Source organism: Lepidochelys kempii, chromosome 1 (genome assembly GCF_965140285.1).
Source record: "Lepidochelys kempii isolate rLepKem1 chromosome 1, rLepKem1.hap1, whole genome shotgun sequence".
NCBI classification, from domain to species: Eukaryota; Metazoa; Chordata; order Testudines; family Cheloniidae; genus Lepidochelys; species Lepidochelys kempii.
The window spans coordinates 261,509,050-261,533,939 of record NC_136380.1 but is presented as its reverse complement, the minus strand read 5'-3'; the positions used below and the strand labels follow the sequence as shown (position 1 = coordinate 261,533,939).

Here is a 24,890-nt window from a genome sequence, read left to right as displayed (position 1 = left end):
TTCCTGTAGTGGAATATACACTTTATTTTTTTAAAAAGGAAAAATACTAAACAATTTCATACAGTCAAAACTTTACATATTAAAGAAAAAAGCATTAAAAAAACAGTCATCAAGAGCAGAAAGGATTTCAACTACAGTACCCACAAATTCCAAGCGATTTTTCAATACTTGGAAACTTCAAATCCAGAGTTCGTTCATTAAAAAAAAAAAGTCAGAAATGGAAATATAGGAGGATACTGGGTGTACAGTGAAATGCCCCTTTCCTCATCAAACTGCAATTCAGGTACCTTTATTTTCTTTGATCAGCTGGCAAGAGTATGTGTACAAAATGAGCAGTTTTGGGTACATGATTAATAGCGAAGCTAGATTATTTATGGTAATAGACAACTTTACTCACCTGTTTCACAAACATGATATCTGGTAAAAGTATCAATTTTACATTTCTATAGGGCCTTTCATTCAGAATGACCAAAAAGCATTTTACAGACTGACTTACAAAACTATATACAGGAATTACTCTGCCTTCCTCAAAAATGGAGACACCCAAGAGGTGAAACACAGCAACTGTTTAATGACACAAAGCAAAACTATATATTAAAATAATATTTTGCAGTTAATAAAATATTCCGCAGTCAAATTTTTCCTTTTGAATGAGTGGGATAGAGTGGTGTCATCTGTAGATCCAAATAAAGGACACTTCAAAATTCTCTTGCTTCTGGCATTAAAATGTAGTGTAAACCAAACACACCAAATGCGATTCTTCCAGAAACACTAATTAGATCAAAACAGACTCTCTCCTCTTCTCCAAAAAAGGTTGACAGGTGCAGAACTCCAGTGAATAATTTGCACATAAGTAACTGTGAAGCAGCTAAATTAACAGCTTGGGAACAGAATACAAAAATGTACCACCATTTCTGCCCACTATAAAAAAAAATGTGTAATTTTCCATTGTTATTTCAATGGAATGCTGCAGCAGCAGATAATGGAGAGCAGGCCACTGCTGTACATCAGTTAAGGTCAGTGAGCTAAAGATAGGTCAGCAGGAAGGTTTTATAACAGGGCTGTGGGCCCCAATGCTAGATAAAGTTTGAAGGACAAGGACAAGTTGCTTCCTAACACATTGACCATGATTCTCAACCATTAATTTTGTTTTCCTCTAGTCTAAAATTGACACAAAGAAGAATTTCACTGGCTGAAAGTTCCATCTGTGCAGTATACAATGAAAATGCACTGAAAACTCAAGTCTTTAGTCAATGTATCTCTCCATGCACCAACGGTGTGCGAGCAGGATAACCATATATTTGTGTGTACACACAACACGACTGATGAAGGTTTATTCTACTTATGTTATGGGTGAGTTGCGGTAACAGTCAATGACAGTGCAGTCTGGTTAGAGGGCTACGTTTAAGCCACAACCAAGCAATTTAAAAAACAAGTTACTGTTTTTTCTGGACTCGCACAGTGCTTTTTATGAAACTGACCAATTGGAGTGCTTTCTGTTATTGGCCAACAGCAAAACGGACAATCCAGAAAATGGGATTGTCTGAGAACAGTGATGAATGTCACCTCAGTGACTACTGTAAAAAAATAAAATGAAGTTTCTCTATTTGGGTGGTTTATTATTTTTAAATATTTTTGTGAACAGGAAGCATCACAATTAAATGAAAACTCCACAACATCAATCTCACTTTGATTTCTGCAGTTCTCTAGAAAAAAAATCCCAAGTCATATGACATGAAGCACTTTTAACAATTTTCAGGTGTTACAATAGAAGCGTTATTTATTACTTTATAAGACAGATTAATTTTAAAAATGTATTTACATATTCTAAATTATACAAAATACAATATTCCAATAAATCACATCATCACATAAGAGTGTAGAAGATGAATCCTTCCATTACCCTGACCAGTAGCAAACAGATACCTCATCGCTTCTCCAAAAAGATAGATACCAGCTACCTGCTATTCCATTTAGGTAAGTGAATGAATCCTCACCTCATCCTCACATATGGATGCAGTGCTGTCAAGCAGTTCAGGTAACCACATGAGCAAAGTGCAGCATTACTGAGATCTGCACGTCAGAATCAAGTGCCTTAATTTAATGGACATACAGTGAGTAAATTAATATAACTACAGTAGTTAAAAATAATAGCAACTTCCCCCACTCTCCAAAGTTCTTTTCACCTTCACTCTCTATTGTGGCCCATAAGAAATATGAGCAAGAAAAGGAGGCACCCATCACTTTAAAAAGTGAACATCTTGGATATGAGCTCAAGCTGTGGGGATGAGATCTGGATCTGAACTGCCCCAAAGTTAGAAGCAGTTCGGCTTCAGTTTCAGCATTCTGGCTCAGGCTAGTATTTTGCCTTAACCTTATCTTTCGGTTTTTCCTCTCTTCTTTATGCTCTGCTTACTTTTTTACTTCCCTCACAACTCTCCACTCTATTGTGACTGCCTGAACTTTAAAAGTTTGTATTCCAAAAAAGCCACACAAAATATAATGAACCATCTGGCTAGAAATATTGACTTTGTCCCTTCCCCCAACCTTTAGTGGTGGTTTTGGTAGATGTACAACAGAGAAATTACTGAAGACCAACAAATCTGGTGAAGATTTTGTATTTGTGTGAGGGGAAAAGCCCTTAAAAAAAAAGATACTAAAATAAATGTTCTTTCCTCAGTAAAGATTTAGATATAGGTTACTGTAAAATATGAAGTTAATGGGTCAGGTCACCTCTGCACCTCCCCTTTGTCTTGGGTTCACCCACTACAGCCAGGAGAAAACAATACAGGCACACCCTGATTTTACAAAGCTTTGAGATAACTAAACACTTTGTAAAATCAGGACTTTTGATAACCAGGAGCTTCAATTCTGTGAAGTTTAGGAGGTCTGTGGATCTGAAGTTGCACAGCAGCACTGCTCTCCTACTGACTACACAGAACGTTTTTGTCACAACAATTGTACTTTTACAGTATTCCTAAACTCTGGCACTGCTGGACCTCCACTGCACCTGCTACCTTAAGATGTACCTGGTACAGTTAGTAGCAGCTCACCAGATGATGCGGAAAATAGTATTTCCAGCTAGAACACAAGGGACTTCCAAACAGCACAGCAAAGAAATGAAATGGATAATTATCAGCAGTGAAGACCTTATTAAAAAAAAAAAGTAAAGAACTATATGACACCTGGAATTAACACATTTCTTCTCTTAGCATGCACTGCATATTTCTTCTTTACCCAGACCAAACAGCAAATCAAAGATTAATTAAGCAGACTATCTGAATAAAAAAAGTTCTCTCGTTCGTAAGATAAACAAAAGTGATGGGAAGATCAGTCCACCAATACTGCACCTGCAATCACAGGGGTCTCTTCTGGTCCCAACTCAGGGCTTGTCTACCCTACAGAGGCGACAGCTGTGCCGCCATGGCACTGTACACGCTTCCTACAGCAACGGAAGGGGTTTTTCCGTCAATGTCACCGATCCAACGCTCTGAGGGGGTTGTAGCCAAGTTGACAGAATTCTTCTGCATCTATATGGGAAGTTAGGTCAACCTAACTATGGTGCTCAGGAGCATACACTTTTCACAGCCCTGAGTGATGTAACTAGGTCACTCTAATTTTTAAGTGTAGACCAGGGCTCAGTGTGCTCCAGAGGAAAGCAAAGTCATCCACCGCTCCAATGTTTGATGAAAACTCAAAATCACCAGAGCAGAGAATAAAGACCTTTGTCTATGGAAGTTCATGAGAGCTTTGCCAACAACTTCAATGGGAACAGGATTTGGCTGTAAGTAAAAAATGTACTTAAGGAGTATTTATTGCAAATGTGCACTGCTATTAGATATCTTACGCTGTTAGACCTATTGGCAGACTTTGTATGAAACTAATGCCCATTGAATTCTCTCTTGCATCATTTATTGAACTGTTTTTTCTGGTTATGTAATAGAATAGACATTTTTAAAGCAGACGTTCCCCACAGGTAACCCTATTAATAGTGGGGACATTTTGAAAGTTTGTAGTCTGATGGCTGTTCAGTGGAAGCTAGATTTAAACCACTAGCCATTTCACAGGGGCTACTGAACAGGCATCCCCATCAAACTGCTCCCTTCATGATAGTCTCTGTAGTAAGGCCAAAGATGCAATTTCCTTTTTTCCCTTTGAGATGGTCCCTATCAGTGAGGCATAGGACACATTGCCATGAAGCAGTGTATGTGAGAACCTTGCTTAATTATTGCTCAAGCTGAACTTGTGCTGTTAGAAAACTTCAGGCTCTTGGCCTGTCAATTCAACCCCTTTCAATATTAAATTTGTTTGAAACAATTTGTCAGTATTCCACTGCAGACACTACGGTACTGTTACCAAGGGGAAGAGGCTGCACAGGTAAGATGGCAATCCTAGTTACATTATCGTCTATCACAATCTCAGAGTTCATGGTAATTTACTCTAAAAGGAGTGGAAAGCTCTGAAGCAGCATGCCTAACCTCCAAGAGACTGTAAGAATTGGAAGAAGTCTGACATAATCTCGCAACAGAAAGCCAGAACAAGACAGAGAGAGGTGTTGGCCCCGCACAAAGGAGGTGGCTGGTAAGAGCTGTGTTCATATGGGAATAAGAGATCACCACCATTACCTCAGAGAACTTACTGGATGTCTCACAACGTGACGGTTCTCCAGCTATAAAAATCAATCCACACTTGAGAAAAAACTATGCTTGACTGACACAACCTTGTATCACCTAGGTACAGCAGCACACATGATGTGTAACTTTGTGCACTAATCTACACAGAAGGACCACGGCATGCAAGATGGATAGTCTTCTCTGAAAGACAAACCAAATGAATATTTCACTGGTTTATGTTATATTGCACAAATTAATCTGGAAACCAAATGGGACTATTCACATTACTTGAATATTATGGTGATAATGTAGCATGATTATTACAAAAGACAATTCTCCATACATGCATTGTTCTAGACGATAGCATTAAAGGTTACCATAGTCCACTGCAGTTGCCTATTTAAATATCAACTAAGACTGCTGAAATAAGTATATTAGGATTGTTCCTAATGCAGAACGATGGTAGGATCCAAATGAATCATACTTGTAAATTTAGTCAGTTATTATTTAACTAAAAAAATCCACCTCACTTCAAATGGTAAACATGGCTGTGAAAAACAATAATTCAGAGCCAAGTAATTGGAAATAAATGCTAGAAGATCATATTTACATGCATTCAGCGTCTTTAAAATCAAGCCCCTTAAACTAAAAAAGTAACCCCCCAAAAAAGGGTTGTTCAAGGCTGTACTACAAGGTGTAAGCCTGTGGCACTTTCTACAGGTGGCACTATATTCCCAACATTTTAGGAATTTGATGCTGGAATAGTAACCCATTTGCAGATGTTTGGAAACTTTCATGTACTATCCTAGCGAATCTTAAGAGTTCCAACTTATACAAGTACTAGTTGTGTTGTTCCATGGATGTAATTTGTAAAGTCATGTGTGCAAAAAAGCCAAAAATGGCTGTGAACTTAGGACAGTAACAGATCACAGCGATGGCTGCACCTGCTGATATTCAGAACAAAAAGAGCTCTCAACCACCTGTGTAGCTGTTTTCCACCGCTTCACACTGACTCTACAGCAAGTTAAAGAAGTATGGGCTGGATGAATGGACAATAAGGTGGATAGAAAGCTGGCTAGATTGTCCGGCTCAACGGGTAATTATCAATGGCTCCATGTCTAGTTGGCAGCCGGTATCAAGTGGAGTGTCCCAAGGGTCGGTTTTGTTCAATATCTTCATAAATGATCTGGAGGATGGTGTGGATTGCACCCTCAGCAAGTTTGCAGATGACACTAAACTGGCAGGAGAGGTAGATACGCTGGAGGGTAGAGATAGGATACAGAGGGCCCTAGACAAATTAGAGGATTGGGCCAAAAGAAATCTGATGAGGTTCAACAAGGACAAGTGCAGAGTCCTGCACTTAGGACGGAAGAATCCCATGCCCTGCTACAGACTAGGGACCGAATGGCTAGGCAGCAGTTCTGCAGAAAAGGACCTGGGGGTTACAGCAGACGAGAAGCTGGATATGAGTCAACAGTGTGCCGTTGTTGCCAAGAAGGCCAATGGCATTTTGGGCTGTAAAAGTAGGGGCATTGCCAGCAGATCGAGGGACGTGATCGTTCTCTATTCGACATTGGTGAGGCCTCATCTGGAGTACTGTGTCCAGTTTTGGGCCCCACACTACAAGAAGGATGTGGAAAAATTAGAAAGCGTCCAGCAGAGGGCAACAAAAATGATTAGGGGACTGGAACACATGACTTATGAGGAGAGGCTGAGGGAACTGGAATTGCTTAGTCTGCAGAAGAGAAGAATGAGGGGGGATTTGATAGCTGCTTTCAACTACCTGAAAGGGGGTTCCAAACAGGATGGCTCTAGACTGTTCTCAGTGGTAGCAGATGACAGAACGAGGAGTAATGGTCTCAAGTTGCAGTGGGGGAGGTTTAGGTTGGATATTAGGAAAAACGTTTTCACTAGGAGGGTGGTGAAACACTGGAATGCGTTACCTAGGGAGGTGGTGGAATCTCCTTCCTTAGAAGTTTTTAAGGTCAGGCTTGACAAAGCCCTCGCTGGGATGATTTAGTTGGGGATTGGTCCTGCTTTGAGCAGGGGGTTGGACTAGATGACCTCCTGAGGTCCCTTCCAACCCTGATATTCTATGAATAGGCTTCAGAGACAATCCTGGAATCTTATTACATACATATAACACATTGATAACATTTCTTACTGGTTAGGAAAAAAGTTAAAGCGTGTTCTTTAACACTGAAAACATGGTCCACTTGTAAGACTAGATCAAGCAGTGCACTTGATGGATCAAGCCCATTCATCTTTCCCAGGTTCCACTGAAAAATTAATTGGTTACAACTTTGTTTAAAGAAAGTTTGCAACAGTCTGCTTCTCCCCATTGCTCCCTTTCCTCTTCACCTTCCTACTAAGATGTTCTGGGGGCAGGAATCCCTCTGGGGAAGAAGAAGACATGGTATTTGTACAGTATTAAACCATATGTCATAAGTTTCAGTTGTAATGGATCCTGAGCCTCCCATTTAGGCCCTTTTCGTTTTGCTGGCTTTCAAAAGGTCTTTATCAGCCAGGTGTCTGCCATTAATCAGCCTCCTGGCAGAGAGTTTAGAGAGTTTTCTGTGTGTCATACAGTCACATAGAAAACCTCCTCTCCATTTCTATGTTATTGACATAACCTTGGATACAAGTGCAGCCCTACAATATTTTACTGGAAATAAGCCATTCCATTTTCTCTTTCACCTATACATTTGGTTATGATGTCTGGTTAGGAGTCTTTTGCTGTACTGATGGCAATTTTCCTTCCATGGACATCCTCCCTTTTCTACACAGGGCCAACATCCCTGCAATGCTCTCTAAGTGCCTCATCTATCTCCATACACGCCCAGAGTCTGTTTTTAAAGCTGTTCCATTATGACACAATGGAATTGCTGGATATTTTGGGTCCATGAGACAGATGCCCACCGTACTTTCTGAGGTGCTTGGGGAATTAGAGTGCAGTAGGAAAAAGAGAAGGATGCATAGCATAGTAGCTGCTAGCCACTGTTCCTCTGGGGCTTCAATACAGACTGACTGGTCTGGCCTGCAGCCAGATACACGGCTCAGCAGCTCAGAGAGGTATACACCTCTCCTCTATTTTGGTACAGCAGCCAAGGAAACGGATGTAATTTGTTTTATTGAGATACAAAAGTATCCCCTTAAAAGTAAAAGGGGAAGGAGGTGGGCTCCCCATAGTGTACATATCAGGAGAGGAAGTAGTTAAGGAGTTTTGTGTCATCTGGGCTATATAACAGGATTTATTTGTTACTCTTTGTACAGCACACTCTATGGTGCTTTTTAGTTTACTTCAACAAATCTGTTGCATTTTCTTGCACTCCTAGACTATTTTCCATGGATGCCTCTGGTTCAGCACCCCCAGCAGTACGTCACAAGATGCTACGCTTGTCAGAACCCAGCTGCAGCAGTAGCTAAAACCTATTCTACTGCTCCCCCCAACCCCAAAAATCGGTGACAATATAGTTTAAGCCATTTTAAGTTAGAATCCCCCTTCCTTCCATTTCGTTCAAGTATCAAAACAGAGTCACCATTCACACAAGTCATCAACAGATTGGACTGAAAGACATGAGCTGTGAGTGTCATTGACAAGTGTCAGTAAGTAACATTACTGTAGTTTGATTACAGAGAGAAGAAAAACATTAGTACAAAAAAAGAGAGATAAGAAAGCCATACACAGCATTAAGGAGACCTTGCACTTTTCATCATGTCAGCCCCCGTGCAGTTCAGATGGGATACTTGCAGGCAGTGTCCCCGTCAGTTGTTTTTGTTGGATACCTCTCACACATCTCACTGTTCACTCTGAAGACAGATGGTTTCATGTGTGCTTTTTAGTTTCTTTGTTTTTAGAAGTCTTTAAAGTTGCATCACTCGGAATCAGATAAGTCACTTTAAATAAAGCAAAGCAGTAAGTGTGACAATTTATTTACAGTATACTCCATCTATCACCACTACACACCACTCTGTGAAAGAAAAAACCCAATGGTGTGGGATTCTATTTTCCTGCTGCAAAGTTATCTCCCTCCTTGATGCTCAGGAGGAACCTGACTGGCGCTGCACAAAATAACCAAAAACAAACAAACAAACAAAAAAAAACAGCTCAGCCCAGACAAGCAGGTAATAATGCAGGGAGAAAACAGCTCCTGTATAGATTTACTTTAATCATGCTAGATTAGCTTCCTTCCCCACTCCACTGGGGAGTGAACATATGAATTTAGACAAGCTGTTTTATTCTCACATTGAGCTCACAAAGCTGACCTAGTCAAAATCTGTTACAGAAAAAAAACCCTATAACTTCTACGTGCTCTTATAAGTTTCTAATTCCTTCACTCAAATCTATCCTAAAACCTTTTATCTCCCACACTCCTCTTGCTCCCAAATACAAACACCATCCCCAGACATCTAACCAACAGTTATAACATATTCACTGCCATAAGCCTGGGATAAAATACATATGACAGTGACAGTCTACTTTTGTACCAGGCATTTTACTAAAGCTCTCCATTGCAGGTGGAGGCAGCCTCCAACATTCACAAAAATGCATTTTTCTTTAGCACCATTTACTGTACGAGCAGTACTCGGAAGTAATCCATTCTCAGCACCAAGAGGGCAAGTCATGTGCTTGAGAGAAAACCAGCTGGCATAGAGAGACTGCCACCCAAAGAGGTTGTGAGAGAAGTTCTTCATGTTTAGAGTGGGTGTGGCTTCTCCCTTGCTTGCTCAAAAGGCAAAGGACCAAGTATCACTTACAGAGGTGCAACTCTTGTACGACTGCGAAGATGCATTAGAGTGGTGGATTGGGTTTGTCCCCCCTTCCCCGCCCAAAACACAAAGTGCTGGTGATTCCCAAACCAGATGGACCTAAGAATTGATCTGATGAGGCCACAGGTAAATGACTCAAAGTTTGGTGGTGCCCTTCTCCTTCACTTCTGAATGAAGAGTCATGCGCTGCATAATTAGTAGTTCAAGAAAAGAAGTCCCCTAACTGTATTAGGGGAAAGGAAGAAAAGAGTGATGCACTCCCTAAAACCCATTGCTGTGAACTCAGAAAGTGTTACCTCACATTAGTAAAGGAGAAGTATGGGGCTCTTTGCCCTGCACCTCATCCTATGCTTCTGGGAGCTAACCAAAGAAAAACGTGTAAGTATTGTTTAGAAACAATGTGTTCACTGCACTATGGTTTACACAAATGCACGTTCATCTGAATGTTATCTTCACCTCTGCAGAAGACAGACAGTTCCCAGGCCTAGGAGGTTTCCCTGTTCCTCCTGAGCAGGAGCACAGAGCCCTGCACAACAGGGGCTGCTCAGCTACGTTCCAGTGTCTAGGAACTGGGGAAGGAACTTTTTTATGATGCTGTCCAGCAGCACCCATTTGTATCCCAAATTATAAAACTAAGTTTTAAAAAGAAAGGGGGAGAGAGAGAGAACGAGAACGAACAGGAGACTTTTGCACTTCAGCCAGCTCTCTTTCCATTTAAAATGGAGATTAGAACAGAAAGCAAAAGCCTTGTCCAACAATCTAAACAGATTCACTTTTATTTCCCTGGATGGATGAATCCATTCTCTTGGATTAGCATCACCAACTGCTCTAGCAGTGTTAAAACAAAGCTGTAAAGATGGACACAACTTAGATTCTGGCACCACAAGGGTCAGGAAAGGACCTGACCAAGTTGTGCCATCAGAAGCGGATCTTTGCTATAGATGCACAATGACAAGGTCTCCATACATGTTATTTCTGGGAGTCTCTACAGAAGGCAGAGAAGTCCAAGAACTAAACAAGGAGCCCTAGCAAGGAAAGAGGGTGTGCTTACAAGGGTCCGTATCTGGTCTCATATTTAGAGACAATGTTCTTGCATTTCCCCACTTCCTTGCGCAGCTCTGCCACCTCTGTCCTGAGGGCAGTGTTCTCCTTCTCCAAGAAGGCTGCTCGGATTGTGATCTGATTCTCTTTCAGTCGCCGAGCGTCACGGGAACGTTTCGCTGCCACGTTGTTCTTCTTTCGCCTTGTCCAATATTTTTCATCCTGTAGGAAAGGGGGGGGGGGGGGGGAGAAAAAAAGTCAATCTGACAGCTCAGCATTTCATATCCAGCATCAAACAGCTACCTTCCTGCCCTACCACAAGAGTCATCCTACCCATAAAAGCCATCCTACTTGCTATCAGATTTCCTCCTGTAGCTCATGCAGGAAGTTGTTGGGTTGGCTAGGCTCAGATACTAACTGAAGTTTAGACAACATGGTACTGGAAGATTGTCTCCTCAAAAGAAGCCTATTTAGGATAGTTCAGGGTGGGGTGGGGAAGTAAAATTGAGGTGAAATTAAACAAAGGGAACATTTCAGCTAGACATCAAGAACAATTTCTTAACAGCTATGTCTATTAGCCTGTGGAATAATCTCCCAGTGAAAGTGATTAACGTTCCATTGTCTGGGGCACATAGAATTGGACTAGACAAAAGCATTGGCAAATGAGCATATGACCATTTGTGGGGCGCAAATTTGCATTAGTGAGGAAGAGCAAAGGAGGAATGAGCTGAGACAACTTAGTTTTTCCATCCTTTTCTGTGTCTACCACCACAAGTCACTCCTGCCCAACAATTCACTCACTGTTCCAAGTTAAAGCAGTAAGGGCCTTACAGCTGAATAGGAATCAGTCTTCCAACCCTCTTCTGAGCAACGTTCTCCACTCAACCCAGTAGGTATGGCCCACTGGCCTTGCCCCAAATGTATTTCAACATACAAAAAAAGACCCCCACACACTCTGCGTAAAGCCTTATCAGTCTGATAAAAGAAGTCTGTTACCTTTTGCTCATCTGGGACAAAAACCTTCTTGGCCTTTTTAATCATGGGCTGTGGTTTCAGGTCCTCTTCAGCAAACTTGTGCTTGCGAGGATTGAAGAGCTCACCACCGGGCACGCTGGAGAGCACTAAGTCAGCAGGGTCGGGATTAAAGTTCACATCAATCTCAATGCACTCTGGATCAACAGGGCTCGGAGTCTCTCTCTCACTCTCTGGGGAGGAGTCTAGCAAAAGGCAGTAAACATCAGAATAGGAGATCAGCATGATGAAGAAAATAAATCCAGGTACCCATATATGGGCATCTCTGCTCACTGACCTAGTGTATGCCACATTTATCACTTCTATTTAATAGTGAACTCAGTACTGTACAAGACATAGTTCCATTCCCTGCAAGAGATAACATCTCAACTTTACACAGAAGTGCTGGATAACCTGCTTCACCATGGAAGAAATACAAGCCCTGGGCATGCATGCCCAGAATGAGATACACAAGAAGATAAAAATGGCAGAAAGAGATGAAAGTTTCTCCCTTCAGCAAAAATCTTGTGGCCTTGTGCACCTCGCTACATATAAGAAGTATTTGCTCCAACAGAGTGAAATCAGAAATTCAGAGTTCTAGCTCCCTGCCATTTATGGCTCAGAAATTCCCACAGAAGCATGAGCTGGCCTAGAGATTTCTCTCACTGAGCCCACGGAAGACCATAAAAATTTGATTTTCAACATGAAAAATAGAGGTTTGATAAAAATCCACACATCATGTTCTTCCTTATTTGTTATATGTAAATGGAAGAGTAATAACAGAGGGCCTGGTGTGGAAGAGATGTGTACTGTGACAGAAACAGATTGGTAGCATGATCTTTAAAGACATGAGTTAAAAGTCACATTACAGTAACTTTATGTTTATATACATCTTTCACATTGATGAACTGCAAATTTTAGCACTAAGTGAAATATAGGTAGGGATAAATAAATCTCTTCTTCCACCAGTGAAATGCAGCCACATATCTGGGCAGTAAAACATTAGCAACACTACACGAGAGTTTAGGAGAAGCAACAACAAAAACTATACCCAAAGGATAACATAAAACACATCATATATAAACATGGAGTCAATAAGTGAGCACTTGATGCACGGTTGCTTTCCTCTCTCCTGTTGAAAACCTTTGTACTCCATGTTGTGCATATGTCTACCAGGTTCGTGGAAAGGGGGTCAGGGTTCAGGCCCTTTCCATAAAGCCATCTCGCAGGTTCTTTTCCTCACAAAATAGCCATTAAGTCTGTGCAGTGTTATTGTGTGGAGTTCCCAAGTCCAGCACTAAACTGAAAAGTGAAGGTCCTCTCCAGATACGCACACTGCTATCTAGGATCAGGTCACGGGTAGCTAAGGTGGAGGCACCAGAAATGTGTTTTATTTCTTTGTCTCTCCTTTCTCACCTCAGGTACTCAAGAGACTTCCAAGCATTCCTTGGAGCTTCAAACTAAAGTATAAACAGCCTCTGTCCAAAAAACTTAGCTGTCACACTTCACAAGCCAAATGAAAGGCTTTATTATAACATTTCCATAAAGCACAGTTCACTGGATGTACACTAACTACTAATGGCTTACCTCAATGGACTGAACCACCAAGGTATTCAAAAGCTTATCTGAACCTATCAAGACTGCAGATCTTATAGTAACAGATTCTTTCACAAGAATTCAAGGAATTCCAGACTCTTGCTAGGTTAGAAGTACCAATCAGAAAGTTGGTATTTCAGATTTGCCAATTCCAACTAGAAACAAAACAGCACAGAAGCAATGTGTTTTTTGTTTTTTTTTAAAGACAGATATTAAAACCTTAAAAAAAGTCCAGCTTCAGTTGTTGGGGAATGTTTGGGCTGGTTCTTATTTTATCCAGGCTCATCCACCCAGCTCTAGCATCAACAGCCACAAGATCTGCAATCAGATACACTGAATGTGAAGTGGCTAAGCAGCAGTGGCATTAAGGCCTTGTCTACACTAAAAGGAAAAGTCGATCTAAGCTACGCAATTTGAGTTACATGAATAACGTAACTCAAATCAATGTAGCTTAGACCTACTTACCACAGGACCACACTAAGCGATGTCGAAGGGAGACGCTCTCCCGTTGACTCCCCTTACTCTTCTCGATCAGGTGGAGTACAGGAGTCAACAGGAGAATGATCGACTGCCGACGCATCAATCGCCGCAGCGTGGATGTTCCGGTAAGTGTAGACAAGCCCTAAGTTATTTTGAGGGTGGGAAAGACCTCTTCATAAAGATTAGCAGGAACTTACAGATGAATGAGACTCTATAGGCTAAACACTGTTTATGCTTCTGAAGCTAATCTCCTCAGGATGGTAGTGCTTCTCCTCAGGTTAAGGAGGTCTCTTTACATATCACAACAGCAGAAACCATTCACAAGGCTTCAAAGTATTTCACCCTACCTGTGCCGGAGGCAGCTTCAGATGGTTGGAAAACTACAGTGGAAGATGATGAGGGAGGGGAGGCAGCAGATGCACTGGTGGGCTCTTTTCCTTCCAGCTCAGCCACAGGCAGAAGCGGGTTCTGGTTCAAGCCTAGGTGAGCAGGGCTGGAAGGGATTCCATTCTCCAGGAGGAACTCATCCAGATCCATGTACTCCAGGTGGAAAGATTCCCCATCATAAGGGATGGTTTTGTCCCAGATGGGAGGCATGAGGGAGGCAGAGACTGCCATAGTGCTGGCAGCTGCAGCTTCATCCTCCTCAAGTTTTTCCTTCTTTTCTTTATCTAAAAGACAAAAACATAAAGGTCACAGTGTAAAATATGGGTTAGAAGATTAAAGACTAGATTTAAATAATGGTAAGAATTCAATACAGACTCCATCAGAGCAAGAAAATTAACTCGACATGTTCTACACCAGTTTACTCAGACCAATCTCCATGTGTAATGTTCGATGAAGTGGGTTTTAGCCCATGAAAGCTTATGCTCAAATAAATTTGTTAGTCTTTAAGGTGCCACAAGTACTCCTTATTCTTTTTGCTGATACAGACTAACACGGCTACCACTCTGAAACTTAACAGTTCATTGGTCTCCATCTAATAGGTAGGCCACAGAGATTTACAGGTACATGAAAGTCTTTGAGCTAAGAGAGCAGGGTCTTTTAGCATAGAGGTCCTCTGTACAATCCGTGCTGCAAACAACCCACCCAGGGGTGGCATAATACACATAGTCCTAAGCACCATGATTCACCACAGTTTAGATTTGATTATCTTTAGGATTTATGGCAGATATTTTGTTTCTCCCAGGCTTTTCCTGGAAGACAGGAAAAGTAGATGTGGAAGGGTCAGGTTATAATGGAAACTATTAAGAAGCCTTTGAGGTAACAAGAGTTTATCCTGAAGTTGGGAGAGAAGTGCAAAGAGGGAAAGATTAGGTACAAGCGGGGGTGTGGGGGGGGATTTTCATATTTGATTTGGAAATAAGACAAAGTCCATCTATATTAAATGCTAACTGTAATGGTTCAGCTAAGCATTTATAAAAGCATTTGTTCCTGAAAAAATTCAGCGTCCCCACACAGTACTCCCTCCAACACTTAATTATAGGTCAAAGCACCTATCACAGCGCTCTCCAAAAGGGGAGCTTGTAGGAGAGCATCTCAGAATTTTCCCCAGAAACTGATGCAATTTTCTGTTTAAACTACACTATAGGGTATACACAAAAGAAGCACAGTTGTCTCTATGCTAAGCAAAGCCCATTTCTGACTGAATTCCTGGAAGCATGGTCAACTGGCTGCTGAAGGTCATAGATAAGCTGAGCAGAATCTCAGCAAAGAATGAGGCCCAGAAGAATTAGAAGACAGCCTTAAATAATGGCACTACTTTGTTAATGAAACCCACACTCACTCAAGGTGCCTATCTCTAGATCTTACTAGACTGAGTACCATTTTGGGGGCAGAAGCACATCCACAGATGGGTGAAAACATGCTGGTGGAGACCTGGGATGACGAGCAATGGCTGTAGAGCAATGAGATCTTTTCAATTTTTGTGAGGTGCTCACTCCCACACAAGAGTACCTGGATGAGAGCTCCTCTCACTTTAGGCAATACAGTGAAGATTTCTCTCTGGAAGCCAGGAACCTCAGGTAATTAGTGCTTGATGGGATGTTAATTTGGGAGTTGGAAGTCTACATACAGGCTATTGTGTGGGAAGTGTATACAGCGGTACAAATTCATGCAGCAGGTGTGATCAAAGTATAAATATATACTTGCAAGAATGCTCAGCAACTGTAAACTAAATTTCCTTATGCTGCAATATGGAAATAGACAGCACCATCATTCAGATTCCGAATAAAACAACAGTGACCAGAATGACAAATTCCAGAGAGATGTAAATCCTGTTGCATCAGAGGTCAGCTCTTCAATGTTCACATAGGGTAGCCTGGCAAAGGGCACGATGCACAAACCTGAGAACACTGCGCTGTTCCAAAGCAGATGGAATAGATCAGTCAGTAGGCCAGTAGGGTCAACTACACACAGAGACAAGGATAGCCGTTTTAGCCCTGCTGTGATTTTAGAAGATCCTGCCTACTAACCCTTAGAAAACCCTACCCCGATTACTCTGGCAGACATTACTTCAAACTACTTCCTTAACAGGAACAGAAGCAAGGTGGAATATGTCTTTTGAAGGCTCAAGGCAAGAATGAGGTTTCTGTTGAAAAGGACAGCACTGTGATAGAGTATCATTGTTACTTCAACCTGCTGTTTTTCTCACATTATGTTTAAAAGCACAGAAGAAAATGTAATTCATAGCAAATAAACAAACCTGGATGAGAAAGTAATTGCTTTGCCAGCCAGAGGCTCAGGACTCCGCAACAGCTGGCAGGAACACACAGGCTGATATTACATCATAGGCTCTTCAGATAGAACTATGTCTTTCCATGCATTTGTTCAGTACCTAGCAATAATCTAGCCCATCCTGCCTGAGATGGCTGGGTACTAGCATAAGTATTAATCATAGAATATCAGGGTTAGAAGGGACCTCAGAAAGTCACCTAGTCCAACCCCCTGCTCAAAGCAAGACCAATCCCCAATTTTTGCCCCAATCCCTAAATGGCTCCCTCAAGGATTGAACTCACAACCCTGGGTGTAGAAGGCCAACGCTCAAACCACTGAGCTGTCCCTCCCCCAAATGCACCAAACGACACTGACGACTTGATTCTGGTTGGAGTTGTAAGGCAACTGGACACTTGCATGCCCCAGGTGGCCACGCCTGGAGCAAAGCCCAGCCCTGGGGGTCAGGCCGCGCTGCTGCGGGGGGGGAGGTTGTTTTTTAGTTTATGTTGCGGTACTTTGCACTGGCAAAAAGCCCCGAGGCTGCAGCCAGACTCCGAGCAGGGCAGTCACCCAGGCCACAAGTCTCCTCAGGGCAGCCCTGGCCGCGTGGCTAAGGAAGGGGGAAGACACTGGACGGGGGGAATCTCTCCCGCTGCCGCCTGGGCACACCGGGAGGGCCCGGAGCTCCCCGGCCCGCAGCCACTCGAGCCTCGGGCTGGGCCCGGCCCGGCCCTGCAACCGGCGGGGCGGGGCAGCAGCACGCGCCACTCGCGGGCCCCGGCCCAGCCAGGGCGCCTCCCCGGCAACCAGAGAGATGGGGCTCGCCCCGCCCCCTCGACACGCGCGCGTCCCGCCGCTCGCGCGGGCGCGCCGTGCGTGCGCGCGCGCTCCCGCCCTCACCGAGGCGCGCGTGCCGCGGAGGATTCTCCATCAGCTTCTTCAGCACCAACGGGAAGGTGCCCGCCAGGCTCCGCTCCTGCTGCGCGGAGGCGGCCGCCCCCGCGCTGCCCGCTGCTGCCTCCTGGCGCGCGGCGCGGCCGGGCATGCTCCCCGCTGCCCGGCGAGCGGTGCCAACACCGAGGCCCCCGCAGCGGAAGGCTACGAATTAGGGCTGCGCCAGCAGCTCCCGGAAAGACACCGCCAAGGCGCACGCGCCAGCAGCTGACGCCGCGAGCCAGCCTCGCCTTACTTCTTTATTCATGAGCGCGAGCTTCCCTCACTTCCCGCCCACAAGCCAGGCCGCCTTCTGTGATTGGCTGCGCCGCTCCAGGGCAGCGCTCCCATTGGCCGCAGGGGGGGGGCACGTTCAGCCGGCGCAGGCCAGGAAAGTGCAAGGAAGGCGTGTGACTCATTAGCATGTTAGTCCCGCCCACCCAGCGCCCCAAGCGTTCGCGTCTCCGCTGCCGCTGTTTCTTCCACAGACCGCGCGCGGAGGGGTGCGGAAAGAGCCGCGCGCACACGAGTGCCGCGGCCACCGCAGGAGAGCGCGCGGGCGAAGCCACTGCGGCCGGGAGTCGCGAGCCCATTAGCCGCCGTGCCCCCTCGGGAGGGGGCGGGGCTGCGGGCGCGCGCAGCGGCTCCCCCCCACTTCCCCAACAATCCCTTCCCCGAGGCGCGGCCCCGCTTCCCTGCAGCGGGTGGGGCCGCGGCTCCGCACCCAGCGGAGATGGGGGGCCGGATTTCGGAGCGATCCCAGCTCGGGCTGCAGCCAGCGCTCGGCCGCGCGGGGGATTATGCCCCACGTGTGTTCCCGCGTGACAAGCTGCGCTGTGCATCGCCCCAGCTTACACTGGTTTCAGGCAAACAGCCTCTGTCTACACTAGGGGTCGCATTACTCCAGCTCCACTCCGGGCTGGCCCCAGCTGGCTGTTCGCGAGTCACCTTTCCAGTGAGGACAAGGCTGATCACGTGACACGGGCTCCACTTGCGTGCAGCTGCTAAATGTCAGCAACACACGCTAGAAATACGTTCGTTTCTTTGATATTCGTATCCTCTAGAGGCAATTACTGTCATTGCCGCAGCGGAGCTATGGGCCCAGAAATATTTAAAAAAAAAGGAGTTGTTTGTGCACAACCGGGGAGGGGAACATACTCTGAGATAAAGAACTCCAACTTCTTCTCTTTTCCTTTCCCACCCTCTGCTTCTCCCCAGCATTTGGTGCTTTTATTTTACCTTTATTATGTTAGTGATGAGGGGCCAACCAAGAATCCTTCCCTGTTGTTCCAAGCACTGTACAAACATAGAAGATGTCTGTCTGTTGCCAAAGAGATCATGTCAGCACAGTGAAAAAAAAATGTGAAATCCGACTCAGCCCCCTCCCTCCAGGGTCTGAAGCAGTGATGTGTATGATCATTCTCCTTGCACAAAAGTCATCATCTAACATTTGTGCCTGACCAGCACCTGCTTTACTTCTTGGAGTAGATTTTCAAAAGTACACAAGCAGGAGCAGAGTTTCAAGAGAGCTCAGTGAGCTAGGAGCTGAGCTCTTGACATCTGGATGCCAGTACCACAATACAACGAGCACTTGAAAGTCTGGCCTTGAGTTCCTTACGAAATCTATTCCTTATTTTTCATCCAGGGAATATTGCTGAGTAAAGATGTGTTTAGAACTTCCATCTCTTTAGCTTTTTTTGTTTTTTTTGTTATTGGGGGAGAGCAGGGAAGATAAGTCACAGTCTAGTGATAATGATTTAGATTAATGGGAAACATAGCGTATTGACCGACATAAGGAAACTAGGTGAAAGGCAATGTAAAAAGGCAGAGCACTCTATGGTACTACCAGTCTGCTTAAATTCAAATGTCATGCAAATTTATTCTCTGTGGCCAACATCAGGGGAGATCAAACCTAACACAACCTCCAGATGGGATACTAGCATTACTGCCTGCATCAGGCAGCATAGCAATTAGGAGGATACATGAAGACCATAAGAACATCGAGGAATATAATTTGGATCCAGAGATCACCTATCCCCTGTGACATGGATATGATCTCCCCCTGTCCTACATCGTGACAATAGCTGCTATGTGTCCTATGTGATGTCAAACCCCCTAGGAGAAGGAAGAAACTTTGAGGTTGTTTCCAGCCCTCAAACAAACAAGGAAAATGGTGCTGGATTTAGAGGTGCAGACCCAATATAACTATACTGGTGAAGTTGGTGAGAAACAACCCAGAGTTACAATCTGACATTGGCAGGCTTTGGATAGGGTAATCTACGAGTTCTTGTTTTTCTTTCTTGTCTTTAGTAATTTCCCACCTCTGTTCCTGCTGAATGTTTCCTGTATCACTCAAACACATATATGACACTTGCCACCTAAATGCATAAGTGGAGAAACTACATCCTGCAATCTTCCATTTCAAAACACACAGATCTCTACCCAGCCAGGTGTTAAAGGAGTACCTCCAGTAGCTCAGCTAGCAGAGCTAATAAGCTCATAGACAGTGATATACACTTCAAACGGACAAATTTTTGAACCGCAACACTGTCTTTTACTTTTCAGAGTAACAGCCGTGTTAGTCTGTCTTTGCAAAAAGAAAAGGAGGACTTGTGGCACCTTAGAGACTAACCAATTTATTTGAGCATGAGCTTTCGTGAGCTACAGCTCACTTCATCGGATGCATACTGTGGAAACTGCAGTAGACATTATATACACACAGAGACCGTCTACTGCAGTTTCCACGGTATGCATCCGATGAAGTGAGCTGTAGCTCACGAAAGCTCATGCTCAAACAAATTGGTTAGTCTCTAAGGTGCCACAAGTCCTTCTTTTCTTTTTGTCTTTTACTTGACTGTAAAAGTGCCACACACATCTACAGTGATGTATGAATAAATAATATATTCCAACCAGTGGAGGACAGTGTGACACATGCTCAAGACGGTCCACCCCATATCTAAAAGAGCCACTTCCATAATTCAGCCAGAAGGGAACTGCACTCCTCTGGCACAAGTGCCATTATCTACCACAAAGATGAAGCTCATTTATGCATTTTCATGGGTCAGACCATGACCATGGAACTCACTCCCATAGAATCTAAGAACTACCTCAGATTTCATCACTTTCTGTCCCAGTTGCAAGGCAAACTTTCTTTGACCTGACCTTCACTAATACAAGCTCATAGTACATCAAAATCAATTTCCCACCCACGCTCCAGGGGGATAAATGGAGAAGAGATAGCACATGATAGTAATTAGTCATGTTGCTCAATGCATCACTGGAAGACATTGAGCATACCATGATGAGCAGCACAGTGAAAAAATCTAAGAAGAATAGAACTGATATATGCCCTCTACAGATTCGAAATAGTAGGCAATTAGTGCCCACATACACACAGCCAATCTCCTCTAGCTCAGCCGGTAGAGGACAGAAATATACAGATAAGAAGATTTAATATATTTTATCCAGCAAGGGGCAATGAAAGGCATGCACAAGACTACTCATAATAAATCCTCCATTTGCAGACCATGATACTCCATGTGGGGCAACTGGACTGTAAATGAAGTTTCCACCATGTGCTAACTTCCTACAGCTAAGACGAGAACTCAGCCTGGGGAGACTTAAAAGGAGAAGGAATCTCCCAGGGGAAATGAGATTTTGCAGAGGAGGTGTCACTGAGTGCTTGTTAGAGGGTTACAGTCCTCATATCTGCTTCCCACCATTTTGTTCAAGGCTGCAGTTTCCCTGGCAAGGCTGGTTTCCAGTGACCTACTGCACCCATCCACTTTATTCCATTGGTGACTAGACTCTGAGTATCTAATCCCAGGAAGAGTCCAAGGAAACGAAGATCTGTAAAGGAATCTAAACTACTGTACTTAGGCAGTGAATTAGCTCAACAGTGTCTTCCTCATCTCTAGGCCCCAAAAGTGGAAGACTGTCTGGTGGAGGTGCAGTGTTTGTGCCTAAGACTGACCTTGTTCCCTGACTTACTTCCAGATGAGTTCAGCAGATGCTGAACATTAGGATTAGCTTTGTACAGTCATAGGCATGTGCCTGTGCACAGGGAGTGTTTAATTTATGCAAAGATGATTTTTTGCATAGGCTTTAACAGGAGTTTCCAGGGAGCTTCTTGTGGGATCCTTCACAATGCACTCTGCATGGGTGTCAAGTGTCTGGCTCTTCTTCAGGCAGTGATGGGAGAGGCTGGTTTGAGAACGTTTCCTTGGACTCTTCCTGGGATTAGATACTCAGAGTCTAGTCACCAATGGAATGAAGTGGATGGGTGCAGTAGATCACTGGAAACTGTAACATCAGCTGCACCCTCCTGCTTTATTTAGATTTTGCAAATGTAACTGTCAGTTTCTCTTTAGCTGTGGTACTAAGAATTGGGGCACGCAAGATGGGAATCCTCAGTGGGCTTAGCTTTTACACTGCTTAGCTTGTGATGGGGAATTCAGCTCCAAAGGGGATGAGGAGAAGCACAGCTCTGATGTGACGGGAGAATCTGTAATAAGGAGCCTACGGCCAGGTAGGGGGGTATGTGTGCAATCAACACCACTAGGAGGTCTGCTGCAGGATAGCAGAGTATGTAAAATGGAGGGGTGTGTGTGATGACAGACCTGGTCCCTGAAAGAGGGGGTTGGAAAGTCTGGCTCTGGCAGGGAGGTGTACTAATAGGGAACTAAGAACTAAAGGAGACTAAGAGAACATGAGGGAGGTCCCCAGGCAAGGGGAGGGAGTTGTCATGGTACCATGTCCCCATGCAGCCAAAGAAAGTCATATCCAATAATCAAAGAATTTCCTCTCTAGCCCCCTCAACAAATTCTTCCCAGCTCTCCTAGGTTGGATGGATTCCAACCAGTTGCCTCGCTCCGCTGAATCTAGATACCAAGGATCTAAGGAATTTACTTAATCCAGCCTTGGCCAGAGCACCATCCAGGCACATGCACTAGTGACACTGTTTTCCTAGCTCTGCCACAACTACACCCTCCTCTCTCGGTCAGCTTTTCACCATGGCACAGGATAGCTGAGAAACACGTCCAGGACCAGCCATCCAGCTCCATATTATATAACAGTCTGGTTATTGTACAAGTCTCAGCAAGGGAGGGAGTGAATTTACAGAGAACAACAGACGGACTGTGCTACAGGGACTTGACAAAATGAATCCGTTCAGAGAGGTGGGGACCTACAGTAATCCCTTCGTCATCACAGGTCTTCCTAATGCCACAGGTCCTTGTGTCTAATTATTCTGTGCCATAAGCCACTTACTACCAGCACTCCTGCCCCCATTTATATCCCATTAGCCGCTCTCCTTGGCTAAGAGATTCTTTCATTAATGCCTTTTCTGGTGCACCTCTCCTGTACCATGTTAGCCCCTTTTGCTGCCACAGAACCATATCTGTGTCCTGGCAGCAGTTTCCTGAGAACATTTAGTTCAGTGAACATCAGTCTGTGAGGTAAGGAGGCACATGTCCAAACATGACTGAGGTGTGCCATGGCATTTCCACGTGCACTCCCACCCACAACGCTGCTCAGCCAGGAAAGAGTTAAAACAACCACAAAGCAGCCTGCAAGGGACATGTTTCAGAGTAACAGCCATGTTAGTCTGTATTCGTAAAAAGAAAAGGAGTACTTGTGGCACCTTAGAGACTAACCAATTTATTGAGCATAAGCTTTCCTGAGCTACAGAAGTGAGCTGTAGCTCATGAAAGCTTATACTCAAATAAATTGGTTAGTCTCTAAGGTGCCACAAGTACTCCTTTTCTTTTTGCCAGGGACATGTAACTATCCCATCTGAAAATGGAAAGGTCCCTGGGTGTAGCGATTCCCCAGTCCTTAGAGTGTATCAAGCAAGGGTACTGCCCCGGAGAGGACAAGAGTTTGCACCGGGGGACCTCCTAGGTTTTTTGCATCTGGTTTGTGCGGTACAGTCCTAGGAACACAGCAAGAGGGAAAGTCCAGAAAGGAAGAGGCTCTAAGTGTACAGAAGGTGGGACATCGCTCTTGCTCCCTGCCCAGCTTTGCATTCGTAACCCCCTCCGCAGCAGCAGACACAGAGTTTGCCCCACAAACACCCAACCCCCTGGGTGACTCGTTCCCACCGTGCGCCCCTGGGGGCGAGGGGCAGCAGCAAAAGCCGGAGGCTCGGCCGTTCTTGTGAAACGGGCCAAACAGGGCAGAGGATCGGCCGGTGGCGAGGAGTTGCGCCTATTGCGGCGCAAAGCCCGCCAGGAGCAGAGCCCCAAAGGCTCGGCAGCTGCGCCCCCTTCCCGGGGCTGGCGATCCGTCTAACCGGGACCCCCGCCTCGCCCTCTCCCGCGGGAGCGCAGCCGGGCAGCGGAGCGCTGGGGGTGGGCAAGGCGGGGCGGGGAGGGGAGGGGAGGGGAGGGGGGCGCCCGCCTACCTGCGAGCGTGTCGGCCCAGGGTAAGGAGTACTCCAGCAGGGACTTCAGCACTTCGGGGAAGTCCATGGCAGGCGGGACGCCGAGGTTGTCGCAGCCGGACATGCCGTGTCCCGGAGAGGCCCGCTGGGTGCAGAGCGCGGATGGCGCTAATGGGAGTCACGAGAGAGGTTGCGGCCGTGCTCGGCGCGGGATTGGCGGAGCAGCGCTGGGCTGGGCAGAGGAGAGCGAGCGAGAGCAGCAGCCTGTCCCAAGCCGACCCTGCCCCGCCCCGCCCGCCCGCCTCCGAGCCGCGTCCCCGCTGCGGGGCCCGCTGGTGGAAATGGCCTCCTGACTGGCTGGGCCGGGGCCGCCTGGCACGATTGGCTGATAGGGCCCGCCGCAGCCAACCAGGCGGCAAAGAACTGGGCCTGTTACCTAACTTTGGGAAAGAAGTCACCGGCTGCTTGGAAAGATGGTCGGACAAGTAATACACGCACCGAGAGGCAGTCAGTCACGCGCCCTGAGAGCGGACACATGCACAGAGCAAACACGGGTCATCACAGGCGCTGAGAGCAAACACACAGGGGGAAACCATGCACCGAAACAACAGACCGAGAGAGAGAGACACACACACACACACAGCAAACGCAAACACCCATTGAGAGACAGCGGAACACACACAGAGATACAGCAAGCAAACAAACACACATACTGCGAGCACATACATTGACAGCAAATATACACTATGAGACACAGAGCACAGGGACAACGAACAGAGGCAGCAAATACACACAGTCACACATAGGAGAGTAGGAGGACTTGTGGCACCTTAGCGACCAACCAATTTATTGGAGCATAAGCTTTCCTGAGCGACAGCTCACTTCATCGGATGCATACCGTGGAAAATACAGTGGGGAGATTTATATACACAGAGAACATGAAAGGATGGGTGTTACCGTACACACTGTAACGAGAGTGATCACTTAAGGGGAGCTATTACCAGCAGGAGAGCTGGGGGGGGGGGGGAAGGGGCGGACCACACCTTTTGTAGTGATAATCAAGGTGGCCATTTCCAGCAGTTGATAAGAACGTGTGAGGAACAGTGGGGGGAGGGGGGGAAATAAACATGGGAAGATAGTTTTACTTTGTGTAATGACCCATCCACTCCCAGTTATTACACAAAGTAAAACTATTTCCCCATGTTTATCCCCCCCCCGCCGCCGCCACACTGTTCCTGAGCTGTTCTTGTCAACTGCTGGAAATGGCCCACCTTGATCATCACTACAAAAGGTTCCCCCCAATCCTGCTGGTAATAGCTCACCTTAGGTGATCACTCTCATTACAGTGT

The 24,890-nt window shown here is 45.3% G+C and overlaps 1 protein-coding gene across 4 annotated transcripts; it reads right to left on the bottom strand.

The window, feature by feature from the left end:
- Positions 1-23,852, bottom strand: TEF (TEF transcription factor, PAR bZIP family member). Of its 4 annotated transcripts, none has more exons than XM_073327189.2 (5): positions 23,563-23,850; positions 13,859-14,182; positions 11,421-11,641; positions 10,435-10,646; positions 1-8,510 (listed from the first exon to the last, which is right to left on the bottom strand). In XM_073327189.2, the coding sequence occupies exons 1-5, from the start codon at positions 23,663-23,665 to the stop codon at positions 8,489-8,491; spliced, it is 882 nt and encodes a 293-aa protein (XP_073183290.1). In that variant the 5' UTR covers positions 23,666-23,850; the 3' UTR covers positions 1-8,488. The 4 variants fall into 4 exon arrangements, with proteins under 4 accessions (XP_073183290.1, XP_073183288.1, XP_073183291.1 ...); XM_073327187.2 differs by lacking the exon at positions 23,563-23,850 and adding an exon at positions 17,127-17,396; XM_073327190.2 differs by lacking the exon at positions 1-8,510 and having other exon boundaries at positions 10,431-10,646; positions 23,563-23,852.
- Between the last annotated feature and the right edge of the window lie 1,038 nt (positions 23,853-24,890).